Here is a 25875-nt window from a genome sequence, read left to right as displayed (position 1 = left end):
TAAAAACAAAAATAAAGGGGAGGAAAACTTTTTCTCTTTAATTTTTATTCAAGAATGTGAAGTACAATACAAAGATGAAGAGCACACAACTGCGATGTAGCCTACGTGCAGTAGCCTAGCTGAACATTCAGACAGTCGTCTTCCGCTGTTGCTGCTGCTCTAGTTTGCGCAGGAGCATGTTGTAGTTTTCCTTCGTCCCCGGTGCATTGGAATCTAGTTTTAAAGACATCTCGTAGTGCTTCTTGGCCATGTCCAGTCTCCCCCAGCGATGATAGAGAACAGCTGAAACGACAGGAAGTTTTGAGTAAGTTTTAAGAGCAAGCTTGACTACTAACAATACCACATCCTTCCAGTAATCACTCACTAGTTCTGTCAAAAATGGCTGCCGTGCATCACCCAGGTGGATGCTACACATTGGTGGTGGGTGAGGTCCCACCTCATCACTGTAAAGCACTTTGAACATCTGGATAAGTGCTATATAAATGCAATGTGGCAATAATTTTACATTTTTTGATACGTATGGATAGGAAATCATGTTTGTAATACAGCCCAGGTGAAATAAATGAATAAAAAATGTTTTAAAGAATTTTAAGATGAATAATGTGATTTTTGTGGAAAATAGCAAAATACATAAGCCTATAGGCTTATGTCCAAAAAGGGTGAAATGTGGCAACAATTTTAAAATCCCATTTTTTTGATACAGATAGATAGGAAATCATGTTTGTAATACACCCCTGATGGAAAAAAAAGAATAAAAAAATGTTTTAAAGAATTTTAAGATGAATAATGTGTTTTTGTGGAAAATAGCAAAATACATAAGCCTATAGGCTTATGTCCAAAAAGGGTGAAAAGTGGCAATAATTTCTAAATGCCATTTTTTTGATACAGATGGATAGGAAATCATGTTTGTATTACAATTGTACTGAAATAAATGAATAAAAAAATGTTTTAAAGAATTTTAAGATGAATAATGTGATTTTTTGTGGAAAATAGCAAAATACATAAGCCTATACAAAAAGGGTGAAAAGTGGCAATAATTTTTAAATGCCATTTTTTTAATACGGATGGATAGGAAATCATGTTAGTATTACAATTGTACTGAAATAAATGAATAAAAAAATGTTTTAAAGAATTTTAAGATGAATAATGTGTTTTTGAGGAAAATAGCAAAATACATAAGCCTATATATAGGCTTATGTCCAAAAAGGGTGAAATGTGGCAACAATTTCTAAATGCCATTTTTTTGATACAGATAGATAGGAAATCATGTTTATATTACAGCCCCGGTGAAATAAATGAATAAAAAATGTTTTAAAGAATTTTAAGATGAATAATGTGATTTTTTGTGGAAAATAGCAAAATACATAAGCCTATAGGCTTATGTCCAAAAAGGGTGAAATGTGGCAACAATTTCTAAATGCCATTTTTTTGATACAGATAGATAGGAAATCATGTTTATATTACAGCCCCAGTGAAATAAATGAATAAAAAATGTTTTAAAGAATTTTAAGATGAATAATGTGATTTTTTGTGGAAAATAGCAAAATACATAAGCCTATAGGCTTATGTCCAAAAAGGGTGAAAAGTGGCAATAATTTCTAAATGCCATTTTTTTAATACGGATGGATAGGAAATCATGTTTGTAATACAATTGCACTGAAATAAATGAATAAAAAAATGTTTTAAAGAATTTTAAGATGAATAATGTGTTTTTGTGGAAAATAGCAAAATACATAAGCCTATACAAAAAGGGTGAAAAGTGGCAATAATTTCTAAATGCCATTTGTTTGATACAGATGGATAGGAAATCATGTTTGTAATACACCCCTGATGAAAAAAATGAATAAAAAAATGTTTTACAGAATTTTAAGATGAATAATGTGATTTTTTGTGGAAAATAGCAAAATACATAAGCCTATAGGCTTATGTCCAAAAAGGGTGAAATGTGGCAATAATTTTTAAATGCCATTTTTTTAATACGGATGGATAGGAAATCATGTTTGTATTACAATTGTATTGAAACAAATGAATAAAAAAATGTTTTAAAGAATTTTAAGATGAATAATGTGTTTTTGTGGAAAATAGCAAAATACATAAGCCTATAGACTTATGTCCTAAAAGGGTGAAAAGTGGCAATAATTTCTAAATGCCATTTGTTTGATACAGATGGATAGGAAATCATGTTTGTAATACACCCCTGATGAAAAAAATGAATAAAAAAATGTTTTACAGAATTTTAAGATGAATAATGTGATTTTTTGTGGAAAATAGCAAAATACATAAGCCTATAGGCTTATGTCCAAAAAGGGTGAAAAGTGGCAATAATTTTTAAATGCCATTTTTTTAATACAGATGGATAGGAAATCATGTTTGTATTACAATTGTACTGAAAAAAATGAATGAAAAAATGTTTTAAAGAATTTTAAGATGAATAATGTGATTTTTTGTGGAAAATAGCAAAATACATAAGCCTATAGGCTTATGTCCAAAAAGGGTGAAATGTGGCAACAATTTTAAAATCCCATTTTTTTGATACAGATAGATAGGAAATCATGTTTGTAATACACCCCTGATGAAAAAAATGAATAAAAAAATGTTTTAAAGAATTTTAAGATGAATAATGTGATTTTTTGTGGAAAATAGCAAAATACATAAGCCTATAGACTTATGTCCAAAAAGGGTGAAAAGTGGCAATAATTTTTAAATGCCATTTTTTTAATACGGATGGATAGGAAATCATGTTAGTATTACAATTGTACTGAAATAAATGAATAAAAAAATGTTTTAAAGAATTTTAAGATGAATAATGTGTTTTTGAGGAAAATAGCAAAATACATAAGCCTATACAAAAAGGGTGAAAAGTGGCAATAATTTCTAAATGCCATTTTTTTGATACAGATAGATAGGAAATCATGTTTATATTACAGCCCCGGTGAAATAAATGAATAAAAAATGTTTTAAAGAATTTTAAGATGAATAATGTGATTTTTTGTGGAAAATAGCAAAATACATAAGCCTATACAAAAAGGGTGAAATGTGGCAATAATTTTTAAATGCCATTTTTTTAATACGGATGGATAGGAAATCATGTTTGTATTACAATTGTACTGAAATAAATGAATAAAAAAATGTTTTAAAGAATTTTAAGATGAATAATGTGATTTTTTGTGGAAAATAGCAAAATACATAAGCCTATAGACTTATGTCCAAAAAGGGTGAAAAGTGGCAATAATTTTTAAATGCCATTTTTTTAATACGGATGGATAGGAAATCATGTTAGTATTACAATTGTACTGAAATAAATGAATAAAAAAATGTTTTAAAGAATTTTAAGATGAATAATGTGTTTTTGAGGAAAATAGCAAAATACATAAGCCTATAGGCTTATGTCCAAAAAGGGTGAAATGTGGCAATAATTTCTAAATGCCATTTTTTTGATACAGATAGATAGGAAATCATGTTTATATTACAGCCCCGGTGAAATAAATGAATAAAAAATGTTTTAAAGAATTTTAAGATGAATAATGTGATTTTTTGTGGAAAATAGCAAAATACATAAGCCTATACAAAAAGGGTGAAATGTGGCAATAATTTTTAAATGCCATTTTTTTAATACGGATGGATAGGAAATCATGTTTGTATTACAATTGTAATGAAATAAATGAATAAAAAAATGTTTTAAAGAATTTTAAGATGAATAATGTGATTTTTTGTGGAAAATAGCAAAATACATAAGCCTATAGGCTTATGTCCAAAAAGGGTGAAAAGTGGCAATAATTTTTAAATGCCATTTTTTTAATATGGATGGATAGGAAATCATGTTTGTATTACAATTGTACTGAAATAAATGAATAAAAAAATGTTTTAAAGAATTTTAAGATGAATAATGTGTTTTTGTGGAAAATAGCAAAATACATAAGCCTATAGGCTTATGTCCAAAAAGGGTGAAATGTGGCAACAATTTTAAAATCCCATTTTTTTGATACAGAGAGATAGGAAATCATGTTTGTAATACATCCCTGATGAAAAAAATGAATAAAAAAATGTTTTAAAGAATTTTAAGATGAATAATGTGTTTTTGTGGAAAATAGCAAAATACATAAGCCTATAGGCTTATGTCCAAAAAGGGTGAAAAGTGGCAATAATTTTTAAATGCCATTTTTTTAATACGGATGGATAGGAAATCATGTTTGTATTACAATTGTACTGAAATAAATGAATAAAAAAATGTTTTAAAGAATTTTAAGATGAATAATGTGTTTTTGTGGAAAATAGCAAAATACATAAGCCTATAGGCTTATGTCCAAAAAGGGTGAAAAGTGGCAATAATTTCTAAATGCCATTTTTTTGATACAGATGGATAGGAAATCATGTTTGTATTACAATTGTACTGAAATAAATGAATAAAAAAATGTTTTAAAGAATTTTAAGATGAATAATGTGATTTTTTGTGGAAAATAGCAAAATACATAAGCCTATAGGCTTATGTCCAAAAAGGGTGAAATGTGGCAACAATTTTAAAATCCCATTTTTTTGATACAGATAGATAGGAAATCATGTTTGTAATACACCCCTGATGAAATAAATGAATAAAAAAATGTTTTAAAGAATTTTAAGATGAATAATGTGTTTTTGTGGAAAATAGCAAAATACATAAGCCTATAGGCTTATGTCCAAAAAGGGTGAAATGTGGCAACAATTTCTAAATGCCATTTTTTTGATACAGATAGATAGGAAATCATGTTTATATTACAGCCCCGGTGAAATAAATGAATAAAAAATGTTTTAAAGAATTTTAAGATGAATAATGTGATTTTTTGTGGAAAATAGCAAAATACATAAGCCTATAGGCTTATGTTCAAAAAGGGTGAAAAGTGGCAATAATTTCTAAATGCCATTTTTTTGATACAGATGTATAGGAAATCATGTTTGTAATACACCCCTGATGAAAAAAATGAATAAAAAAATGTTTTAAAGAATTTTAAGATGAATAATGTGATTTTTTGTGGAAAATAGCAAAATACATAAGCCTATAGGCTTATGTCCAAAAAGGGTGAAAAGTGGCAATAATTTTTAAATGCCATTTTTTTAATACGGATGGATAGGAAATCATGTTTGTATTACAATTGTACTGAAATAAATGAATAAAAAAATGTTTTAAAGAATTTTAAGATGAATAATGTGATTTTTTGTGGAAAATAGCAAAATACATAAGCCTATAGGCTTATGTCCAAAAAGGGTGAAAAGTGGCAATGATTTCTAAATGCCATTTTTTTAATACGGATGGATAGGAAATCATGTTTGTAATACAATTGTACTGAAATAAATGAATAAAAAAATGTTTTAAAGAATTTTAAGATGAAAAATGTGTTTTTGTGGAAAATAGCAAAATACCTAAGGCTATACAAAAAGGGTGAAATGTGGCAATAATTTTTAAATGCCATTTTTTTAATACGGATGGATAGGAAATCATGTTTGTATTACAATTGTATTGAAATAAATGAATAAAAAAATGTTTTAAAGAATTTTAAGATGAATAATGTGTTTTTGTGGAAAATAGCAAAATACATAAGCCTATAGACTTATGTCCTAAAAGGGTGAAAAGTGGCAATAATTTCTAAATGCCATTTTTTTGATACAGATGGATAGGAAATCATGTTTGTAATACACCCCTGAAGAAAAAAATGAATAAAAAAATGTTTTACAGAATTTTAAGATGAATAATGTGATTTTTTGTGGAAAATAGCAAAATACATAAGCCTATAGGCTTATGTCCAAAAAGGGTGAAATGTGGCAACAATTTTAAAATGCCATTTTTTTAATACAGATGGATAGGAAATCATGTTTGTATTACAACTGTACTGAAATAAATGAATGAAAAAATGTTTTAAAGAATTTTAAGATGAATAATGTGATTTTTTGTGGAAAATAGCAAAATACATAAGCCTATAGACTTATGTCCAAAAAGGGTGAAAAGTGGCAATAATTTTTAAATGCCATTTTTTTAATACGGATGGATAGGAAATCATGTTAGTATTACAATTGTACTGAAATAAATGAATAAAAAAATGTTTTAAAGAATTTTAAGATGAATAATGTGTTTTTGAGGAAAATAGCAAAATACATAAGCCTATTATAGGCTTATGTCCAAAAAGGGTGAAATGTGGCAACAATTTTTAAATGCCATTTTTTTAATACGGACAGATAGGAAATCATGTTTGTATTACAATTGTACTGAAATAAATGAATAAAAAAATGTTTTAAAGAATTTTAAGATGAATAATGTGATTTTTTGTGGATAATAGCAAAATACATAAGCCTATAGGCTTATGTCCAAAAAGGGTGAAATGTGGCAACAATTTCTAAATGCCATTTTTTTGATACAGATAGATAGGAAATCATGTTTGTAATACAGCCCCGGTGAAATAAATGAATAAAAAATGTTTTAAAGAATTTTAAGATGAATAATGTCATTTTTTGTGGAAAATAGCAAAATACATAAGCCTATAGGCTTATGTCCAAAAAGGGTGAAAAGTGGCAATAATTTCTAAATGCCATTTTTTTGATACAGATGGATAGGAAATCATGTTTGTATTACAATTGTACTGAAATAAATGAATAAAAAAATGTTTTAAAGAATTTTAAGATGAATAATGTGATTTTTTGTGGAAAATAGCAAAATACATGAGCCTATACAAAAAGGGTGAAATGTGGCAATAATTTTTAAATGCCATTTTTTTAATACGGATGGATAGGAAATCATGTTAGTATTACAATTGTACTGAAATAAATGAATAAAAAAATGTTTTAAAGAATTTTAAGATGAATAATGTGTTTTTGAGGAAAATAGCAAAATACATAAGCCTATAGGCTTATGTCCAAAAAGGGTGAAATGTGGCAACAATTTCTAAATGCCATTTTTTTGATACAGATAGATAGGAAATCATGTTTATATTACAGCCCCGGTGAAATAAATGAATAAAAAATGTTTTAAAAAATTTTAAGATGAATAATGTGATTTTTTGTGGAAAATAGCAAAATACATAAGCCTATACAAAAAGGGTGAAATGTGGCAATAATTTTTAAATGCCATTTTTTTAATACGGATGGATAGGAAATCATGTTTGTATTACAATTGTACTGAAATAAATGAATAAAAAAATGTTTTAAAGAATTTTAAGATGAATAATGCGTTTTTGTGGAAAATAGCAAAATACATAAGCCTATAGGCTTATGTCCAAAAAGGGTGAAATGTGGCAACAATTTTAAAATCCCATTTTTTTGATACAGATAGATAGGAAATCATGTTTGTAATACACCCCTGATGGAAAAAAAAGAATAAAAAATGTTTTAAAGAATTTTAAGATGAATAATGTGTTTTTGTGGAAAATAGCAAAATACATAAACCTATAGACTTATGTCTAAAAATGGTGAAAAGTGGCAATCATTTTTAAATGCCATTTTTTTAATACGGATGGATAGGAAATCATGTTAGTATTACAATTGTACTGAAATAAATGAATAAAAAAATGTTTTAAAGAATTTTAAGATGAATAATGTGTTTTTGAGGAAAATAGCAAAATACATAAGCCTATAGGCTTATGTCCAAAAAGGGTGAAATGTGGCAACAATTTCTAAATGCCATTTTTTTGATACAGATAGATAGGAAATCATGTTTATATTACAGCCCCGGTGAAATAAATGAATAAAAAATGTTTTAAAGAATTTTAAGATGAATAATGTGATTTTTTGTGGAAAATAGCAAAATACATAAGCCTATAGACTTATGTCCAAAAAGGGTGAAAAGTGACAATAATTTTTAAATGCCATTTTTTAAATACGGATGGATAGGAAATCATGTTTGTATTACAATTGTACTGAAATAAATGAATAAAAAAATGTTTTAAAGAATTTTAAGATGAATAATGTGTTTTTTTGTGGAAAATAGCAAAATACATAAGCCTATAGGCTTATGTCCAAAAAGGGTGAAAAGTGGCAATAATTTTTAAATGCCATTTTTTTAATACGGATGGATAGGAAATCATGTTTGTATTACAATTGTACTGAAATAAATGAATAAAAAAATGTTTTAAAGAATTTTAAGATGAATAATGTGTTTTTGTGGAAAACAGCAAAATACATAAGCCTATAGGCTTATGTCCAAAAAGGGTGAAATGTGGCAACAATTTCTAAATGCCATTTTTTTAATATGGATGGATAGGAAATCATGTTTGTATTACAATTGTACTGAAATAAATGAATAAAAAAATGTTTTAAAGAATTTTAAGATGAATAATGTGATTTTTTGTGGAAAATAGCAAAATACATAAGCCTATAGGCTTATGTCCAAAAAGGGTGAAAAGTGGCAATAATTTTTAAATGCCATTTTTTTAATACGGATGGATAGGAAATCATGTTTGTATTACAATTGTACTGAAATAAATGAATAAAAAAATGTTTTAAAGAATTTTAAGATGAATAATGTGTTTTTGTGGAAAATAGCAAAATACATAAGCCTATAGGCTTATGTCCAAAAAGGGTGAAATGTGGCAACAATTTTAAAATCCCATTTTTTTGATAGAGATAGATAGGAAATCATGTTTGTAATACACCCCTGATGAAATAAATGAATAAAAAAATGTTTTAAAGAATTTTAAGATGAATAATGTGTTTTTGTGGAAAATAGCAAAATACATAAGCCTATAGGCTTATGTCCAAAAAGGGTGAAATGTGGCAACAATTTCTAAATGCCATTTTTTTGATACAGATAGATAGGAAATCATGTTTATATTACAGCCCCGGTGAAATAAATGAATAAAAAATGTTTTAAAGAATTTTAAGATGAATAATGTGATTTTTTGTGGAAAATAGCAAAATACATAAGCCTATAGGCTTATGTCCAAAAAGGGTGAAATGTGGCAACAATTTCTAAATGCCATTTTTTTGATACAGATAGATAGGAAATCATGTTTATATTACAGCCCCGGTGAAATAAATGAATAAAAAATGTTTTAAAGAATTTTAAGATGAATAATGTGATTTTTTGTGGAAAATAGCAAAATACATAAGCCTATACAAAAAGGGTGAAATGTGGCAATAATTTTTAAATGCCATTTTTTTAATACGGATGGATAGGAAATCATGTTTGTATTACAATTGTACTGAAATAAATGAATAAAAAAATGTTTTAAAGAATTTTAAGATGAATAATGTGTTTTTGTGGAAAATAGCAAAATACATAAGCCTATAGGCTTATGTCCAAAAAGGGTGAAATGTGGCAACAATTTTAAAATCCCATTTTTTTGATACAGATAGATAGGAAATCATGTTTGTAATACACCCCTGATGGAAAAAAAAGAATAAAAAATGTTTTAAAGAATTTTAAGATGAATAATGTGTTTTTGTGGAAAATAGCAAAATACATAAACCTATAGACTTATGTCTAAAAATGGTGAAAAGTGGCAATCATTTTTAAATGCCATTTTTTTAATACGGATGGATAGGAAATCATGTTAGTATTACAATTGTACTGAAATAAATGAATAAATAAATGTTTTAAAGAATTTTAAGATGAATAATGTGTTTTTGAGGAAAATAGCAAAATACATAAGCCTATAGACTTATGTCCAAAAATGGTGAAAAGTGGCAATAATTTTTAAATGCCATTTTTTTAAATACGGATGGATAGGAAATCATGTTTGTATTACAATTGTACTGAAATAAATGAATAAAAAATTTTTTTAAAGAATTTTAAGATGAATAATGTGTTTTTGTGGAAAATAGTAAAATACATGTCCAAAAATGTCCAATTTTTTGAAATTCCATTTCTTGATTTGCTTCTGGAAAACTGAAACATTAGGTAAACCTATTAGGGATTTAAAAGCATTTTTCAAACTGTTTGATGCCCATCCTTATCAACATCATACATGATCAACATCATAAAGGGGCGACATAGCTCAGGAGGTAAGACCGATTGTCTGGCAGTCGGAGGGTTGCCGGTTCAAACCCTGCCCTGGGCATGTCGAAGTGTCCTTGAGCAAGACACCTAACCCCTAACTGCTCTGGCGAATGAGAGGCATCAATTGTAAAGCGCTTTGGATAAAAGCGCTATATAAATGCAGTCCATTTACCATTTACCATCATCACGTAAAAAAAGACCTGTATTGAGGTCCATAGATGCAGAATACCAAATTTATTGGTAATCTGTCAATGTTTGTAGGAGGAGAGGCATTTTTAGTGTTAGGGCAGAAGTTATGGATCCTCATCAGGTGAGGGAACTATGTCCCAAATTTTTTAAATATCAGTCAAAAGGGGCACAAGAATGTTAAGCTCTTGTCAAGGGCACTACGGCACTTTCCAACCAAACATATTTACCAAGTTAGGGAAGTACCCAGCATGAAAGCTAAAAGTCACTTGAAGTTAAAGACGAGGCTAAAAAAATAAGAAAAAAGATTTGAAATAAAACCATATGGTTTCAGCATTTTCAGTGTTTGGGCTAAATAAAATAAAAATAAAATGCAAATTTAAAATAGAGCATTTAATACCGGGAGCAAAGTTTAGATTTACAGAAGTGCCTTGTAAGAGTTAAGAATCTTTCACACTGAACCATTTGATTTCAGTAGCCTATATGCATTTTGCCAAGATTATGATCTTGAGTGCAAGTGTGCAAATCTGATTTCCTCCTGAAGTCCCACAGAACTTATCTTGTCAGGTTAACAGTGTGATGCACTGCAATTTCAATCATGCTAAAACAGGTCTTACCTAGATTTCCATGGCAACTGGCAGAATTGGGGTTGATATTCAGTGCGCTAAGGAAGAACCCTTCAGATTCCTGTATAATAAAAACACAGTAAACGCACTGTGGGGTAAAATTCTGAAAATAACATACATTTTAAATGGGGGGGGGGGGGGGGTTGGGGGGGCGGTAGAGAATAAACTTCAATAGAGAATTCAAACAGTGATTTCAATGTCTACAAAGTATTTTCTAAACAGAATCTGCCAAGATTCTGAGATTTAGAATGGTAAATCAGAGTCATGCAAAATATGCAGTCAGACAAGGTATTACAAATTCTATGTAGGACTGTCTATCACCTATAGGCAAATCGTAAATGTAAATGTTCTGTACAAAGGAGACCATTTCTCTTTTGGAGAAGAGAATGATAAGAAATGATAATAACAGAAATGTGATAGCATAGAAAATGTGACTGTGGCTGACATTAAACATATAGCAGATGATGAACTGAACTGAAGGGTAATGCAATGTTAAGGTGATTGATTGGTGCAATGTTAAGGTGATTGATTGGTGCAATGTTAAGGTGATTGATTGGTGCTCCCCTAATTCTCACTCTGAGGATTTCAGTCAAAAAAAATATCTTTAAAATAAATTAAAAACTGCTGATGCTGTGTGAGAAGAAGAAAGTAATCTTAAATTAAATTAAATCTTATTTTATTATTTTTTCAGACAGGTCATCATGGTGTACGGTTAAATCCTTGAGGCATTTCTACTTTCAAATATGCATACAACTGAAATGAATAATATTTGTTACAAAACTATATACACAAAAATTACATTGAGTAATTAAAATTGCCAATAATGTACATTTTTCAATAAAATACGCAGTATAGTATGTGTTGAAATACTCAATGATTTGCTGTATTACTGCCTGCGTGCTTATAAGAGACAACAACATAACAAGTACTGAGATACATAATGAAACAACAGCGTTATCAACAGTTAATTCCACAGGATTTCCATGCAGTCAACAGTGGAGTGAAGACAGGTGCAAAAATGGTAAGCTCACCAGACTAAAATACAAAAAAATAAATATAAAATAAAAAGGCGATGGTTTGACTCTACCTTGTACTTCTGCAGTTTCCCCAGGACATTGGCCAGGGAGAACATGATGGTGTGGTCATTGGGAAGCAGTCTCAAGGCCTCTTTTCCAATCACCTCTGCCTGCGCCAGGTTGCCTTAATGATATAATATATGGAAAAAGTTAACGATATATACAGGAAAAGGCATTATTAAGCAGAACCATTGGATTATGGTTGTGAACGATATGGTGAACCAACGTGAACGATATGGTGGGGCCCCCAACGTGAATAAAATCAAAACAAATTTGAATTCTTAAACAGGCATGTTTCAATCGGTACACAAACAGGATGAGTAATACACAACCAGATCTCTCCATTTCATTCATTTAAGGAAATAATGCCAAAAAGGCACTGCTTCAAACCCTACTGTACAAAGACACTTAAAACAAAAAGGCCCCATGTGGTGAAAGTCTATTTAACACCTCTGTGGAGACATAACCTACTTAAAGTCATGTACACTGAAGGACCATAACTTACTACTTGCTACATAACCTACTTCCATATATAAAATCACCTTTACTCCAAAAGGTTCACAAACCTCAATGACATAGTAATCGCTACACTATAACATAGGCATTTGCAATTTCTATTTTTTTTTTCTACCACAACAATGAATACTAGGAATTGTGAATACATTATTTTTTGCACATGAATGCATTAAATGAGCATATTAGTGAGATCATTCTCTCACTCCACTGTCAGTCCATTCTGACCAGTCCATATTCAAGCATGGGATTCAGACCATGTCTGATTATAGGCATAAAAACGTGCCGAAAAGGTTTTTTTCTTTTCTTTTTTAACTGTAAAATGTGGCCAACCACCGAGGACAGGAACCCCAACACTGGACTTCCAGTAGTTCATTTTGGGGTTCCTCTGTTTCATGAACCAGCTGCGATTAGACTTTTTCTTCTCTGCACACAGAGAGAGTGCTTCCGTTTCCCAATTAGAGTTCAACACAAGGGCGACCGATTTATTGATCTCTATGTCAAAACTCAAGTTTGACCGGAGTCAGAATACATTCGCTGTCACTCCCCACCCCTCGTCTAATTCAATGAATAGACTCTTTATTTCCCCCAGACGCAGTAAAGCCGGGCATGACTGTGCCTGTGGTCACGGTCTTCTGCTTGGTCAGCACTGTTTATTTATTTATTTATGCACGTTTAGTTCCGGGAAAAAGCCGTGAATTTTTTTTCCTTCCGAGGGCACTCCACCGCGGAAGAAAGCCGCGCGGTCAAGGTCGAAAGGCTCGGGTAGGAAAGAAAAGTTCTGGAAGCAGGGCGAGGTTACCGATTTTTAGACCACGGTAAATTACTCTAGGGAGATCCAACCTGCGTGGGAGACACAACCAAGCTGGGCCTTTCAAATCAAGGCCATTCTCCACACAGCAAGCAAGACTGCCCACAGAACAACACACAAAGCTTTAATACATAAATTTCAAGCATTGCCGATTCTTCCTTTTCCAATCTAATCACGTTATTTGGGTAAATACCATTACGAATACATACCCTTGGCTTTAAGAAAAGTCTGTTTTTTAAAATGTCACGTTGACATAGAGACGTGCATTTGTCTGTGAATAGGTTCTATGCGGGAAGACCTTTTGCAATCAGGTAAACTGGGTGAGTAAGCTTCCTCGAGCCTACCAAATTAATTATTGAAAAATTATATTCACAGAATTACCCAATCATCAACAAACACACCAAAAAATATACTGGAAAATGACTTGCTGGATGGTTGCTTACTCAGTAGGCCAACCCCCCCCCCCCCCAGTATTTTTTAGGCCCTGGTTACGCCCCTGGGGCTGCTCCAGTGTGAGGAGGTGCTGCTCTTGTGTGAGGAGGTGCAGAGCAGGAGGCACACACCTGTGTTGTCCAGGAGTATGACCATGTTGTTCCAGGCCAGGCTGTGGTCAGGCTTCAGCATGGTGGCGTTCTTCCATGCGTTCAGAGCATCCAGGTGCCTGTTCAGGTCTGCATACTGGAGGGGAGTACAGCACAACAAGCAGGAAACATTTCTTAAAAGCATGGTGATCTGGGGAACTTACTCATGCAACAGGAAAAAACAGATGATGTGTGAATGAAGTTTGTGGAACTACCCAAAATGTATAATAGGCACAAATTTTATTTTATTTTTATTTTTTAAATTTATTTTTATTTATTTTATTTGTTGCTTGTTTGTGTTTGTCTGTTTTTCTTTTTGTAAGAGGAGAAATGGGGCAGGGAGAATTTGCAAGGGAAGAGTTGATGCAATTCTGAAGCTTCATGTCTAAATACTGTACGTTGTGGGAATATATGTATGTTAAAAATACAATAAACATATTGTTAAAAATAAAAAAACAAGGAGGAAACAAAGGCTCTGTTTCCAGTCTGCATACTGGATAGCAACACATCACTGCAACTATTACCTGGGTTTTCAAGAGGATTCTTGCGGTACTGTAGGGGACCCCTGACCAAACTTAATATGCAAACACTACACATAGATTTGGGAGAATACACTACATGTTCAAAAGGATGTGGACACCTGACCATCTGATCCAATATAACATCCAAAATTATTGGCATTAATAATTCATATGGAGTTGGTCCACACTTTGCTGCTATAACAACCTCCACTCTTCTGGGAAGGCTTTATACTAGACATTGGAGCATTGCTGCAGGGATTTGCTTCCATTCAGCCAGAAGAGCATTAGTGAGGTCAGGCACTGATTGAGCAATTAGGCCTGGCTGTGCAGGCCAGTCAATTTCTTCCACACTGTTCTCGACAAAATAATTTCTATACGGAGCTTGGTGTGTGCCTGGGGGCATTGTCATGCTGAAACAGGAAAGGGCCTTCCCCACACAGTTAGGGAAGCACAGGATCATCTACAGTGTGAATGTATGCTGCAGCATTAAGATTTGCCTTCACTGGAACTAAGCGGTCTAGCCCAAACCATGAAAAACCAGCCACAGACCAAGGGGTGTCCAGATACTTTTGGTCACACAGATCAGAAAAGTGTGAAGCCTGCATTACTACCGTCGCATTGGCTGCTTACCAGGCGTCCGAGGTTGTAGTAGCAATCGGGATACTTCCTCCGGAACTTGATAGCATTCCAGTAGCTCTGCTCGGCGTCTCCGAACTTCTGCAAGCTGTTCTGCACGATGCCGAGGTTCATCCAGGCTGCGGCGAAATCGGGCCTCGGGGAAAGACACCGTGACATCATCAACTGAGCGAACAGTCGAGTAAGCCTAGGGGCTAAAACGCTAATACAAATGCCGCAAACTGATAGAAAATAGCAAAAACAACAAAAGATTACTCTAGAAGTATGACCACAGAGTACTTCCTGTCCCACCAATCAACACACAAAATTATTTTCCAACAGAAGCAGCTCTTTCTTTCCCAAAAAGTCCCACAAAGTTTCTGAAAACGCAATGTGATGATGTTGCAATATTTGGCTAAAACTTCTGCTTGGCCCTGTGTTGGTCGCTCTGATGCTATTTTAACCGTTACAGGTGTGCTAGAAAGTGTGGTGAAGAGTGATATCATGCCATAATGAACAGCAGTGAACGCTCCTAATTCAGCACAGTGTTAAGACTGAACGTGCACCTACTGGATGCGAACAGCTTCAGAAAGCAGCTCCTCAGCTTCCACTAACTCGTTCCTCTCCTTTAGTATGTTCCCCAGGTTGTTCATGGCGTGGACGTATTTCGGATTTAACCTGTAAAAACAGCCCAGAGTCCCCACAATCATTACATTAGTTTGGCAGACACTTTGATCCAAAGTGATGGACAATAAGTGCAGATTAAAGGTCATTGGAACAACTACAAAACACAGGTCCGATAAGGTACAATACTCATTATGTAACAGTTATTCATAGCCATGAATACAGTATATGTAGTTCACACATTAAGCATAGGCTAGGTCAGAGAGTAATGTTGAGTCAAACTAGTAGGCATGATAAGCACTTGTCAACATGGCATATACACTGCACATTTCTTATCTACATCCTTAATAATAATTTGTTCTTAAATGACCTGCCTAGTTAAACAAAGGTTAAATAAATAAATAATATAAACTACACAGCACAAGCCATGTGAAATTAAAGAGAAAACAGGTCTGATTAGCTCAGTCTGGACGGCCTTGTGAAACACATCACTGTCACAAACTTTGCAAGTTTAGTCTACCTTTTTACGAGCTTATCTCCGGGTTAAAACTTTGGCTACAGACAGAAACATTTAGCTACAGCATTTTGTTGATTATTTTCCAAGAGAAACAGAAACATTCACAACAAACACAGATGTTCCTTGTCACTGAAAAGCATTCACCTTCATTAGAAATGAATATGTTAACGGTGGAGGTACATTTTTGAATGCTTTAGGAACAATTGTTCTACATTAACAGGATGTTTGCATCCCAACTGAACATATAGTTTCATTCTAACGGTAGCAAATAAAAGATTAATCTGGATATTTCATGAAACGTACCGCACAGCCTCTCTGTAGTATTTGATTGCAGCACTTTGATCGCCTCTGTCTGCCAAGTTCTTGCCAACATTGTAATGAACCTGAAAAATAAAAACTTTTAGTCCAACCATTCTTTTTTTTACTTGTAACCGAAAGGTCGCAGGTTCGATTCCCGGGTAAGGACATTTCCGTTGTACCCTTGAGCAAGGTACTTAACCTGCATTGCTTCAGCATATATCCAGCTGTATAAATGGATACAATGTAAAAATGCTTTGTAAAAAGTTGTGTAAGTCGCTCTGGATAAGAGCGTCTGCTAAATGCCTGTAATGTAATGTAATGTAATGTCGACAGCATTTCAAAACATCCTGGCAAGATTGGACCTGGGCCTCAAAAGCAATGTTCTTTATTCTCAACACAATAACTCAAGTGTTGGTTTTACATGTCTTAAAATTTAATTTGTGAGAAAAAAGATTTCTGACAAAAACCAAAAACTCAAGAGTAACAGAAAACTCATTTCAATACACGGATATCGAATTTTCAATAGCAATAACAGTCGATCGTCCACAGTCTATTAAAAGTCATTGAACAGGGGACTGAATGGGGGACTGAATAGGGGTCCAAGAGGCTCACCTTGGCATTTAGGGGGCACACAGACAGGGCGCTGGTGAACAGGGCCTCCTCAGACCGCCACTGCTGACTGCGCAGGGCACAGCGAGCCACGTTCATACCCAGCAGCCCCAGCAGCGCGGCGTGGACAAGCTTCTGCAGGAGGACCACAGAGAAAAACAGCGCCATCAAAACCAGCATCATCAAAACCAGCATCATCAAAACCAGAAAAACAGCGTCATCAAAACCAACGTCATCAAAACCAGCATCATCAAAACCAACGTCATCAAAACCAGCATCATCAAAACCAGCATCATCAAAACCAGAAGAACAGCGTCATCAAAACCAGCATCATCAAAACCAGCAGGACAGGAAACCAAAAGGTACGATGAGCATCACCCAATACAGGAAGCCCGGGACAGAGAGGGGAGGGAGTAGTGTACGGTAATCGGGGGCTCTGACACGTAGGCTGGCAGGAGGGGCTGCCTGCTAATAGCACCGAGAAGAAAGATGTTGACCCGAGGGCAAACATCTATCAAAGAACGAGAACAAAGTCAAAAAATCCAAAACTGTGAGGAGAATAAATCAAAAAAATAAAAACAAAATCAACAACCTGAGAGTGGCACCCCACATATAGAGAGTGAGGAGGGGGTGAGAAAACAGAGAGAGAGAGGGAGAGGGAGAGTGATAAAGGGGGGAGAGATAAAAATAGGGGGAAAGAGAGAGAAAGACAGAGAGCAAGAGAGAGAAAGAGAGATAGCAAGAGTGAGAGAGAAAGAGAGGGAGTGTGAGAGAAAGGGGGAGAGACAGAGAAAAAGAGAGAGTGAGTGAGAGTGAGAGGGAGAGAGTGCAAAAGAGGTAGAGAGAGTGAGAGAGGAAGAAGGAGTTTGAGAGAGGGGGGAGAGAGAGAGAGAGAGAGAGGGGGAGAGGGGCGATCAGACAGTCACACTGCAGTGTGCGCTGCAGTACCTTGTGTCTCCTCCAGAGGCAGCAGGAGCAGCCCAGCGCGTAGGTGAGGATCAGACAGTAGCCGGCGGTGGACAGGTACAGCACGCGCTCGGCGATCACGAAGCCCACGCGGAAGAACAGGTTACTCGCCGGCAGGAAGGGGATCACCAGGAGCACCAGCCCGAAGGTGAGAGTCCTAACACAGGTGTGTAGAGTAAGGACAGGTGAGAGTCCTAACACAGGTGTGTAGAGTAAGGACAGGTGAGAGTCCTAACACAGGTGTGCAGAGTAAGGACAGGTGAGAGTCCTAACACAGGTGTGTAGAGTAAGGACAGGTGAGAGTCCTAACACAGGTACGCAGTATACGAGCAGGTGATAGTCCTAACACAGGTGTGCAGTGTAGGGACAGGTGAGAGTCCTAACACAGGTACGCAGTATATGAGCAGGGGAGAGTCCTAACACAGGTACGCAGTATATGAGCAGGTGAGAGTCCTAACACAGGTGTGCAGTGTAAGGGAGTGTGCTGACAGAGTGTGCAGGTGCAGTGTGTCACACACACAGGCCATACAGACATAAACCAGCCGGCCTTCCTGAGCACATTCATCCAATCACATTTCAACAAACTCCTATCAAGCCTGAGTTAAGAATGACAATTCCAAGGAGCAACTCTTGCTAGGTATAGCGAATTTACTGCAACGCGGTTAAACAGAAGCTGCAGCCCCACTGCATGCTGCAGCGCTAACCGCAGGTTTTAAATAACACATCGTTTTACGAGTCCGTCCAAAGCAGTGCTGCTCAAACTCAGTCCTGGGGGACCCCTGTGCATGCTGGTTTTTGATAATCTTGTTTACACTTTTCATGTTTTCAGGGATTATTGACACATTTTTTGCCACATTATGTCAGAAATAGGTATGCATGCCATGAAGAATAAAAATCCCACATTCACAGTGTGCTATTGTGCAAATGATTGCTTGAAGAGAACAGGGCCATTACAACAAACCATTTGGTATGTAACAAAGAATTCAAAGGCAACGCAAATGAGTCAAACTTGCATCATGTCAATATGGTCAAGTAAAAATGATTAAAGAACTTTAATTAATAAAAAAAACACCCCAGGACAGAGTTTCAGAAAATACAAACCGCAGTTATTTACCTTCTCTTATGACTGTCCTGCGAGAGCAAAGCTTGACTAGTCAAGCCGAAGAGGCCGCCCCACAGCAGCAGCACTGGGACTACCCTCCAATCACAGGCTGACTTAATAAGAGGTACGCAGCCCATCGACCAATCAAAACACAGCCACCAGGGACACAGAAGCAGCCATGCATTCAGGGAGTAGTAGTAATTGTAGTTCACAGCCTGCCAGGCAAAAGAAACAGGAAGGAATTGAAATACAAATATTAAAGGAAAACTGAAAAATATAATTAAATAAATAAATAAATGAATGAATGAAAATCACACTCGATATAACGGCATATTTCAAAGCCTTCTGTTTGAGAAAGTGACGGTTTGCTGTGGATGTAAGTGAGCTAAATTAATGAGGGCTGGCCTTGGCTCCAGTTAAAAGCAGTGGTGTGAGGCAGAAATCAATGCTGCCCCCCCCCCCCCCCCCACCCCCGCTGGGCGTGGGCAGACACACAGCAGCACACCGCTCCGATATTCAGATATCGTTTTAATGTCATAACCGCAAGGACCAACGTTTGATGCTATTCTGGGTATTAGGACTGAAGCTGGACCGTGTGCTTCACAAAAAAAAAAACACACTGCTTTTCCTTCAGGCTTCAAATCCTTATCAATAATGTGACACTACATTACAGGCATTTAGCAGACGCCCTTGTCCAGAGCGACTTACACAACTTCCTCGGTTTTATATAGCAAATCCATTTATACAGTTGGATATTTTACTGAAGCAATTCGGGTTAAGTACCTTGCTCAGCCATAGGTACCAAGGCAGTGTCCTACCTGGGGATCGAACCTGTGACCTTTAGGATACCAGTGCAGTTCCCTAATCACCTGTAAGCTAAAGGTTGCAGGTTCAGGTAGGACACTGCTGCTGAACCCTACACCAACGTGCTCAACCATTATTTTTTGTCTTATCCTGAAATTCAAATAAACCTGAATATGTATCCAGCTATATTAACGGATACTACGTTAAATAAAATGCAAAAGCTGTGTAAGGCCAATGCCCAAATGTAAGAAAATGCCGGTACTGCAATGTGAGGTTAAATGTTTTTCATTCTGGCAACAAAATCTAAATCTTCTGACTTTACAAGCCCAGTTTTCTCACCATTATCCTACACTGCTGCACCACTGCAGTCAATGAGTTCAACCTTCAGTTCAGCATGCTCTTATCAACCGTAAGTTTTGAAATTGCCCCTAATTAATACTCGCGAGTAAACAGGTTATGGCTGGTTTAGGTTCAGCACCCAAAGTGCAAGGCCCATTGCAGTAGAACGACTGTCAAAAGCCTGAAACATCCTTTCGTACCAACCATGCATGTGAAGAGCCAAACCAAACAATCACACAGCCATGTTCTGCTAGGAAAACCCGCAAATAAAATCATCAACACTAGTATAATCATCATTACACTCCAGCCACTCTAGTGCTGTACACTTGAATAGGGGATATTTAATGTTCTACTCACTCTGAGAAATACATTTTCTGCAAAGGATGCTGGGTTATCCACCTCAGTGAAGGCAGGGGGGCCAGTTCCCATGATCCTCCACCTTGCATATACAAGAAGCGCGCCTCCGAAACTCAGAAGGGCCATTCGTGTCAGGAATCCCCTTCTGAACAGCTCACTGACCTGAGACAGGAAAAAACACAGGTTGAGAATCAACTGCGGAGTCAAGCGAACTGAGCAGGCACAGCACCAAGCGCTTGCACAGCAAAGCGCAGGCGTACACCGCAGCGTGAGCCCAGGCTTAATTTAAGGGGGTTAAACTCACGTCCGCCACCTTCTGCCGGAACAGGACCCGCTGGACGAGCTCGTGCACATTCACGTTGCAGACCATGAGGATGTCGAAGGCAGCGTTCACTCCCTGAAAGAACGCACATCGATTTCTCTCCAATTCTTAAACACACGGAAGCCACAATTAGAAATAATGTACATTTCTTAGAATGTTTACATGTCTACAAGTATCTGTCATAAAATATGTGATTTATGGCATAAACAACGTTGAGAAATATGTTATCAGAAAAGAACATCTGCTGTACCATATATTAATGCATATTATTATTATTATTATTATTATTATTAATTTATATTCATATGGTAAGACACTACTAACACTGTGACCTATTGAGAAGGATACAAGCCATTCACCGAACACTGCCAGGTACTGAGCAACAGGTGTAAAAACAGCGAGCAGATGGGCCCCAGGATGCAGAAGAAATGAGCAACCTAACTGAAAACAGTTTGTGGCTCGCAAAATATCATTTTCAAACGATATTTTAAAGACGTACCAAAACTGTGATCCCCTGTTCCTTGCAGAGCATGGCCACGGCACACAATACAAGGCTGATTACAATCCACGCCGTCGAGAACCTGTCATCTTTAGAGTTCCCTTTAAAAAACAACAACAACAAACAGTGGGACAAATCAATACTGAGCCAACTCCAACAATGTTGGCACAGCTTGAAAACATAAACTGTGATCCCATTTATTCGTCATTAGTTGCTGCTGTGTAAAATCAACAAGGCATTTTTATTTATTTATTTTTTTTTTTAGAATTTGTATTGTAATACTGCAAAAATGTGTTCTTTTTTTCAAGTTTATTGTGTAATCAGCCTTTCTCAGTTAACCAATGGCAGCCAGCAGCAGATTCTGAGTCAGGCTCTGCTCAGGGGTTTCTTCCTGTTACCAGCCTTGGAGATTTTCCCTGCCACTGTCCACCTAGTCTTGCTCTTGGGGGCGGGGGGGGGGGGGGGGGGGGGTCAGGATCAGGCCCAAAAGTGCTTTGTGACGACGACCCTTTGTAAGAAGCTCTGTACAAATACAGTTAAACTGAACTGAACCAAAATGGAGACTAGCTCCCCCTCTGGTATACTCTCTACAGGCAGGGCTGTCAGCGGGAATACGTAAAGATGACGACCGTTAGCCTCTCAGCTTCATACTCACCCTGCTGGAAAGCCCTGCAGTACGTGAGAAAGGATAACTGGAAGAAGAGGGCGCACAACAGGTCTGCTCGGCCGACGATGCCAGCCACCTGGGATTAAAGGAGAGAGAACACACCAAACAGAAAACCGTTAGGGGACGCCATCGCCCCAAAATCGCTGACCGCCGCATTAGACCACAGACACTTACTGCTCCCCATGGACATAACTTTGAGAAAGCATTAAATGTTTCCCCCCAGCATTACGAAGATGTATTAGGAGGCACTGCTCGTGCCCCCAAACTCCCCCCCCCCCCAAAACTGAAATGAGATCCACGCTCTAGCTGCCCCCTTGATGAATGCTTCAAGTAGGACGTCCAGCTAACGCTGTTACCATCCAAAATGCAGAAACCCCGATTTTTGTCATCGATACTTCACCGCAACACAAACCATGCAAGCGAAACCCAATTCACCAACGTAGCCGCCAACAGCAGTCGCACAACTTCAAAAAACACCGCAGCACGCGCAGCCTACCTCTTGCCTCTCTTCCATCCGAGCTTCCTGTCAGGGCAACGCCTACGATAGCCAATTAGCTGGACTCACGAGGGGAAGGGGGGGGGGGGGGGGCTGTATTTACTGCTCTATGACTCTGTACGGGGTACGGGGGGGGACACCCCTGAGCGTGGCGTCCTTTGATACGTACTCATGAGCTAGCGGTCTTTTCAAAAGGCACCCCACAGACCCAAGGTGCAGCACAATCCTCTCTGTGGCTGATTAAGGGAGACTGGAGAGGCAGCATCTCAGCACTCCTCAGAGTTCAATAGGCAGAGGCATCGTGGGAAGGCTAAAAAAAAAACGAGACGTCTTCAGCCCCTAATAACCTTGCCTCACTACATAATGCACACCGTCGCGTGAATCGCACCAGGTGCGAGCTGCTTTGTTCTCTCCCGCCCTTTTAATGCATGTTTCATCCAATCACCCGGGGGGCGGGAAAATTCATCCAATCACCCGAAGCGGGAAAATGTATTTAGTCAGGAGCTTTATTTTCTTTTTTTTCCAAAGTCTAATTTTTTTTAGGACAAATTATTTTCACCCAAAGAGTAGTCACTGTGTGGAACAGCCAGCCAGGTCACGTAGTAGAGGCAGAAATTCTGTGGATTAGATACTAGCTAGTCTGTAGGCAATCAGAGCACTCATTCAGTCAGGAAAATGGCGAGCATTGTTGGGCTTGAATGGCCTGTTCTCCCCCATCATGTTAGGTTATGTTATGTAAGGTTACGTTACGTTTTATTTGTTTGCTGCGGAAAGGCCAATCCGGCGAGTCGCGCCTGCGTCATACTTACGCTCTCTGTGTGAATCGGATGCACGGCGAAGAGGAGAGCAGCCAAGGACGACGCCTTGGGCGCCTGGTTGAGCCTCTTCCCCTTTCCGTCGTAGGCCAAACCGCCAATCAGTATCGCGAACACGTCGATCATCAACACGGAGATGGCACCGTGCAGGCCGATATTGATCACATGGAAGCCCACTGGACACAGTCCACCAGCCAGGAGGTAGTTCAGTCTGAAAGAGTGACACAGCATCATTATGCAGTTATACTGGTGTCCATGAATGAGAACATCCACGCAGAGCTATCCTTACTAAAGACCCAGGTGGGAATCACACGATTGTTCTGCTAAATTTCCAGATGTTTCTGATCTGTCAGACAGGTGTTTTGGGTTTTGTTAATTACTGAGAGAATTTTTCAGTCAGCAAAAGCAGAAGTCTTCCGTGGCCTACCAGGGCCTACCAGGGCCTTTGTGATTACTAAGCTCACCTGCACTCTGTTTCTTCTTAATGATGTTGCAAAAAGTTGATTTTCGTAAGCCTAAGGTTGGGCCTGAGGTATGTCTCTGACTGCTATTTCACAGCCTCATAATGGTTTCCTCTACTTTCACTGGCACTGCTCGGGTCCTCATGTTGACAAACGTCAATAACAGGCTCCAAAGGCAATCAAAAATAATTTACGCAAAGTGGATTTATTTGAATTTACCTGAACGTCAGCACCGTGAGAGGCCGGTAAGACTTGTGGCTGGTGTTGCTGCTCAGGTTACTTCCCCAGAAGTCATTTCTCCAAATGTTACTCAGCGGCGTATCTGGTTTTAAATCCTTAAAATGAAAAACAAGCAGATAACTCAGAGCATGTTCACTCATATACGCCAACAACACAGAGGGATTATACCCACAAATAAGTGTCCTCAGAAACTCAGTTTCTGTTTAACCATGATGCAATCAAGAGTAAAATGTTTAATAATAAAAAACATTTCTCACACAAAAAATTAGTTCATTCTAGCCACTCTGGAACTCATTGCATGCACCAGCATGAATGTAAAATATTATTTGATCCTTAACTCAATGTTTAGGGCAAAGTGCATTTGGACTTGGATAGACTGACACGGGCCATTGTCTGCAACTGATTTGCAGAATTTGTGCTGACAATGCACTATAAACTTGTGGTGTTTGATGCAGGAAACCACAGCCCTCGTTGTTTTGAATACCTTTCAATCAACAACTGACCTGGAATAATATGTGATTAAAGTTTCAAAGTTTCCATGTAATAATCATTGACTCATGACAGAGGTCAATATTTCAAACAGCAGTAATATACAGATTAGACTTTAACAATACAGTATGTGCTTGCCAAGTGGTTGCTTTTTAGTCACGTCTCTGTGTGTATTAACTGCAATACCTGTGGACAAGCCACACGTTCAAGGGATATTTTTATGGCATAAGTTAAATGGTTACCTTGTTGTTGATAATAGCTTCAGAATCATCAAACACGAACTCTCCATCATAGCTATTCATGAAACAGAGGAGAGCCGCTAAACAAACGAGGACCCTGGCCTGGGAGTGGGTTAGCTTCGGGAGCGGTACGTGGTGGTCCCAGTTAAGTTCTGACAGTACCATCTTGCCTGCGACGCTTGTACATCACGCCCGGCCATCGATTTCCTGGTGAACACATATTAACCCAAACTTTATTACCAGGGGTGTGTGAAAGATCATTTCCCGTGATACATTTGCTTAGTTACAGTTCTGATCGGAGATATAATGCTGCCATTTCCACCTCGTTCGTTCGTTTATTTATTTTTTTTGTAAACACGGCTGATGTGGGTGTGTTTGCCCGCTTCTGTATCAACCGGTTAGACAAGGTAACTTATACCCAGATGTTACCATGATTATTGCTAAGTATTAGCAATCTTCTTTAACAAATGCGTGCTGGCGCCGTTGTCACAATGTGAACTACCTTACAAAGCATCTGAAACAACCGCCGTTTCTCCGTATCGTCTTCTGTATCACGAAATAATACATTTAAAATCACCATGTATACACAGCTAGCTAGCAAACAAAGAACCGCCGGCGTACCTCGGCATTTAAAAGACAGAAAGGCAATCAGCCAACTTAGCAAGGGAGCTAGTAGACTAGTTTATTTTCCTGCTGGGTCTCCACCTGGTTACACCGTACACTGACAGGACAGTTTGCTGTGCTAGTAACCCACGCTTCCCTGATTTAAAATAATAAATATTTTAATATAATGCACGCTGAGAATCTAACGTAACCAATGAAAATGCACGAGAGCACACACACACATTGCAAGGCCTGTATGTTTCGCCCTGAAGCCAACGCAAACAGCCAGCTAGCTTAGCTAGTCTACTTGTGTTACCATGGAGTCACGTCAAATACAATACATAACACAACAACCTACAATCGACAGAAAGCCACATGGCAGTCAATTAACGGTGGGTGCTTGTAACTCACGGCTGTACGCACGCTGGTTCTACCCCCTCTTTAAGACGTGGAAACCGGGATATGGGCGGGGAGAACGGACAATTATGTATGTCACGTGGCACAACACAATTCCAGTGCGAAAAGCAGCCGTCCCAGCG

The 25875-nt window shown here is 37.0% G+C and overlaps 1 protein-coding gene across 3 annotated transcripts; it reads right to left on the bottom strand.

The window, feature by feature from the left end:
- Positions 1–27: 27 nt before the first annotated feature.
- On the bottom strand, positions 28–25875 carry tmtc4 (transmembrane O-mannosyltransferase targeting cadherins 4). Of its 3 annotated transcripts, none has more exons than XM_035393219.1 (18): positions 25748–25875; positions 24737–24940; positions 23985–24100; positions 23299–23515; positions 21982–22069; positions 21327–21427; positions 20810–20902; positions 20506–20667; positions 19018–19220; positions 17886–18060; positions 16941–17072; positions 16332–16411; positions 15458–15565; positions 14903–15044; positions 13734–13848; positions 11858–11970; positions 10762–10831; positions 28–282 (listed from the first exon to the last, which is right to left on the bottom strand). In XM_035393219.1, exons 2-18 carry the CDS (start codon positions 24896–24898, stop codon positions 128–130), a joined length of 2232 nt encoding a protein of 743 aa, XP_035249110.1. In that variant the 5' UTR covers positions 24899–24940; positions 25748–25875; the 3' UTR covers positions 28–127. The 3 variants fall into 3 exon arrangements, with proteins under 3 accessions (XP_035249110.1, XP_035249112.1, XP_035249113.1); XM_035393221.1 differs by having other exon boundaries at positions 25695–25770; XM_035393222.1 differs by lacking the exon at positions 25748–25875 and adding an exon at positions 25355–25612.

The sequence above is a fragment of the Anguilla anguilla genome, chromosome 15 (assembly GCF_013347855.1).
Source record: "Anguilla anguilla isolate fAngAng1 chromosome 15, fAngAng1.pri, whole genome shotgun sequence".
Lineage (NCBI taxonomy): Eukaryota > Metazoa > Chordata > Actinopteri > Anguilliformes > Anguillidae > Anguilla > Anguilla anguilla.
This window is presented reverse-complemented; position numbering and strand designations above follow the sequence as displayed.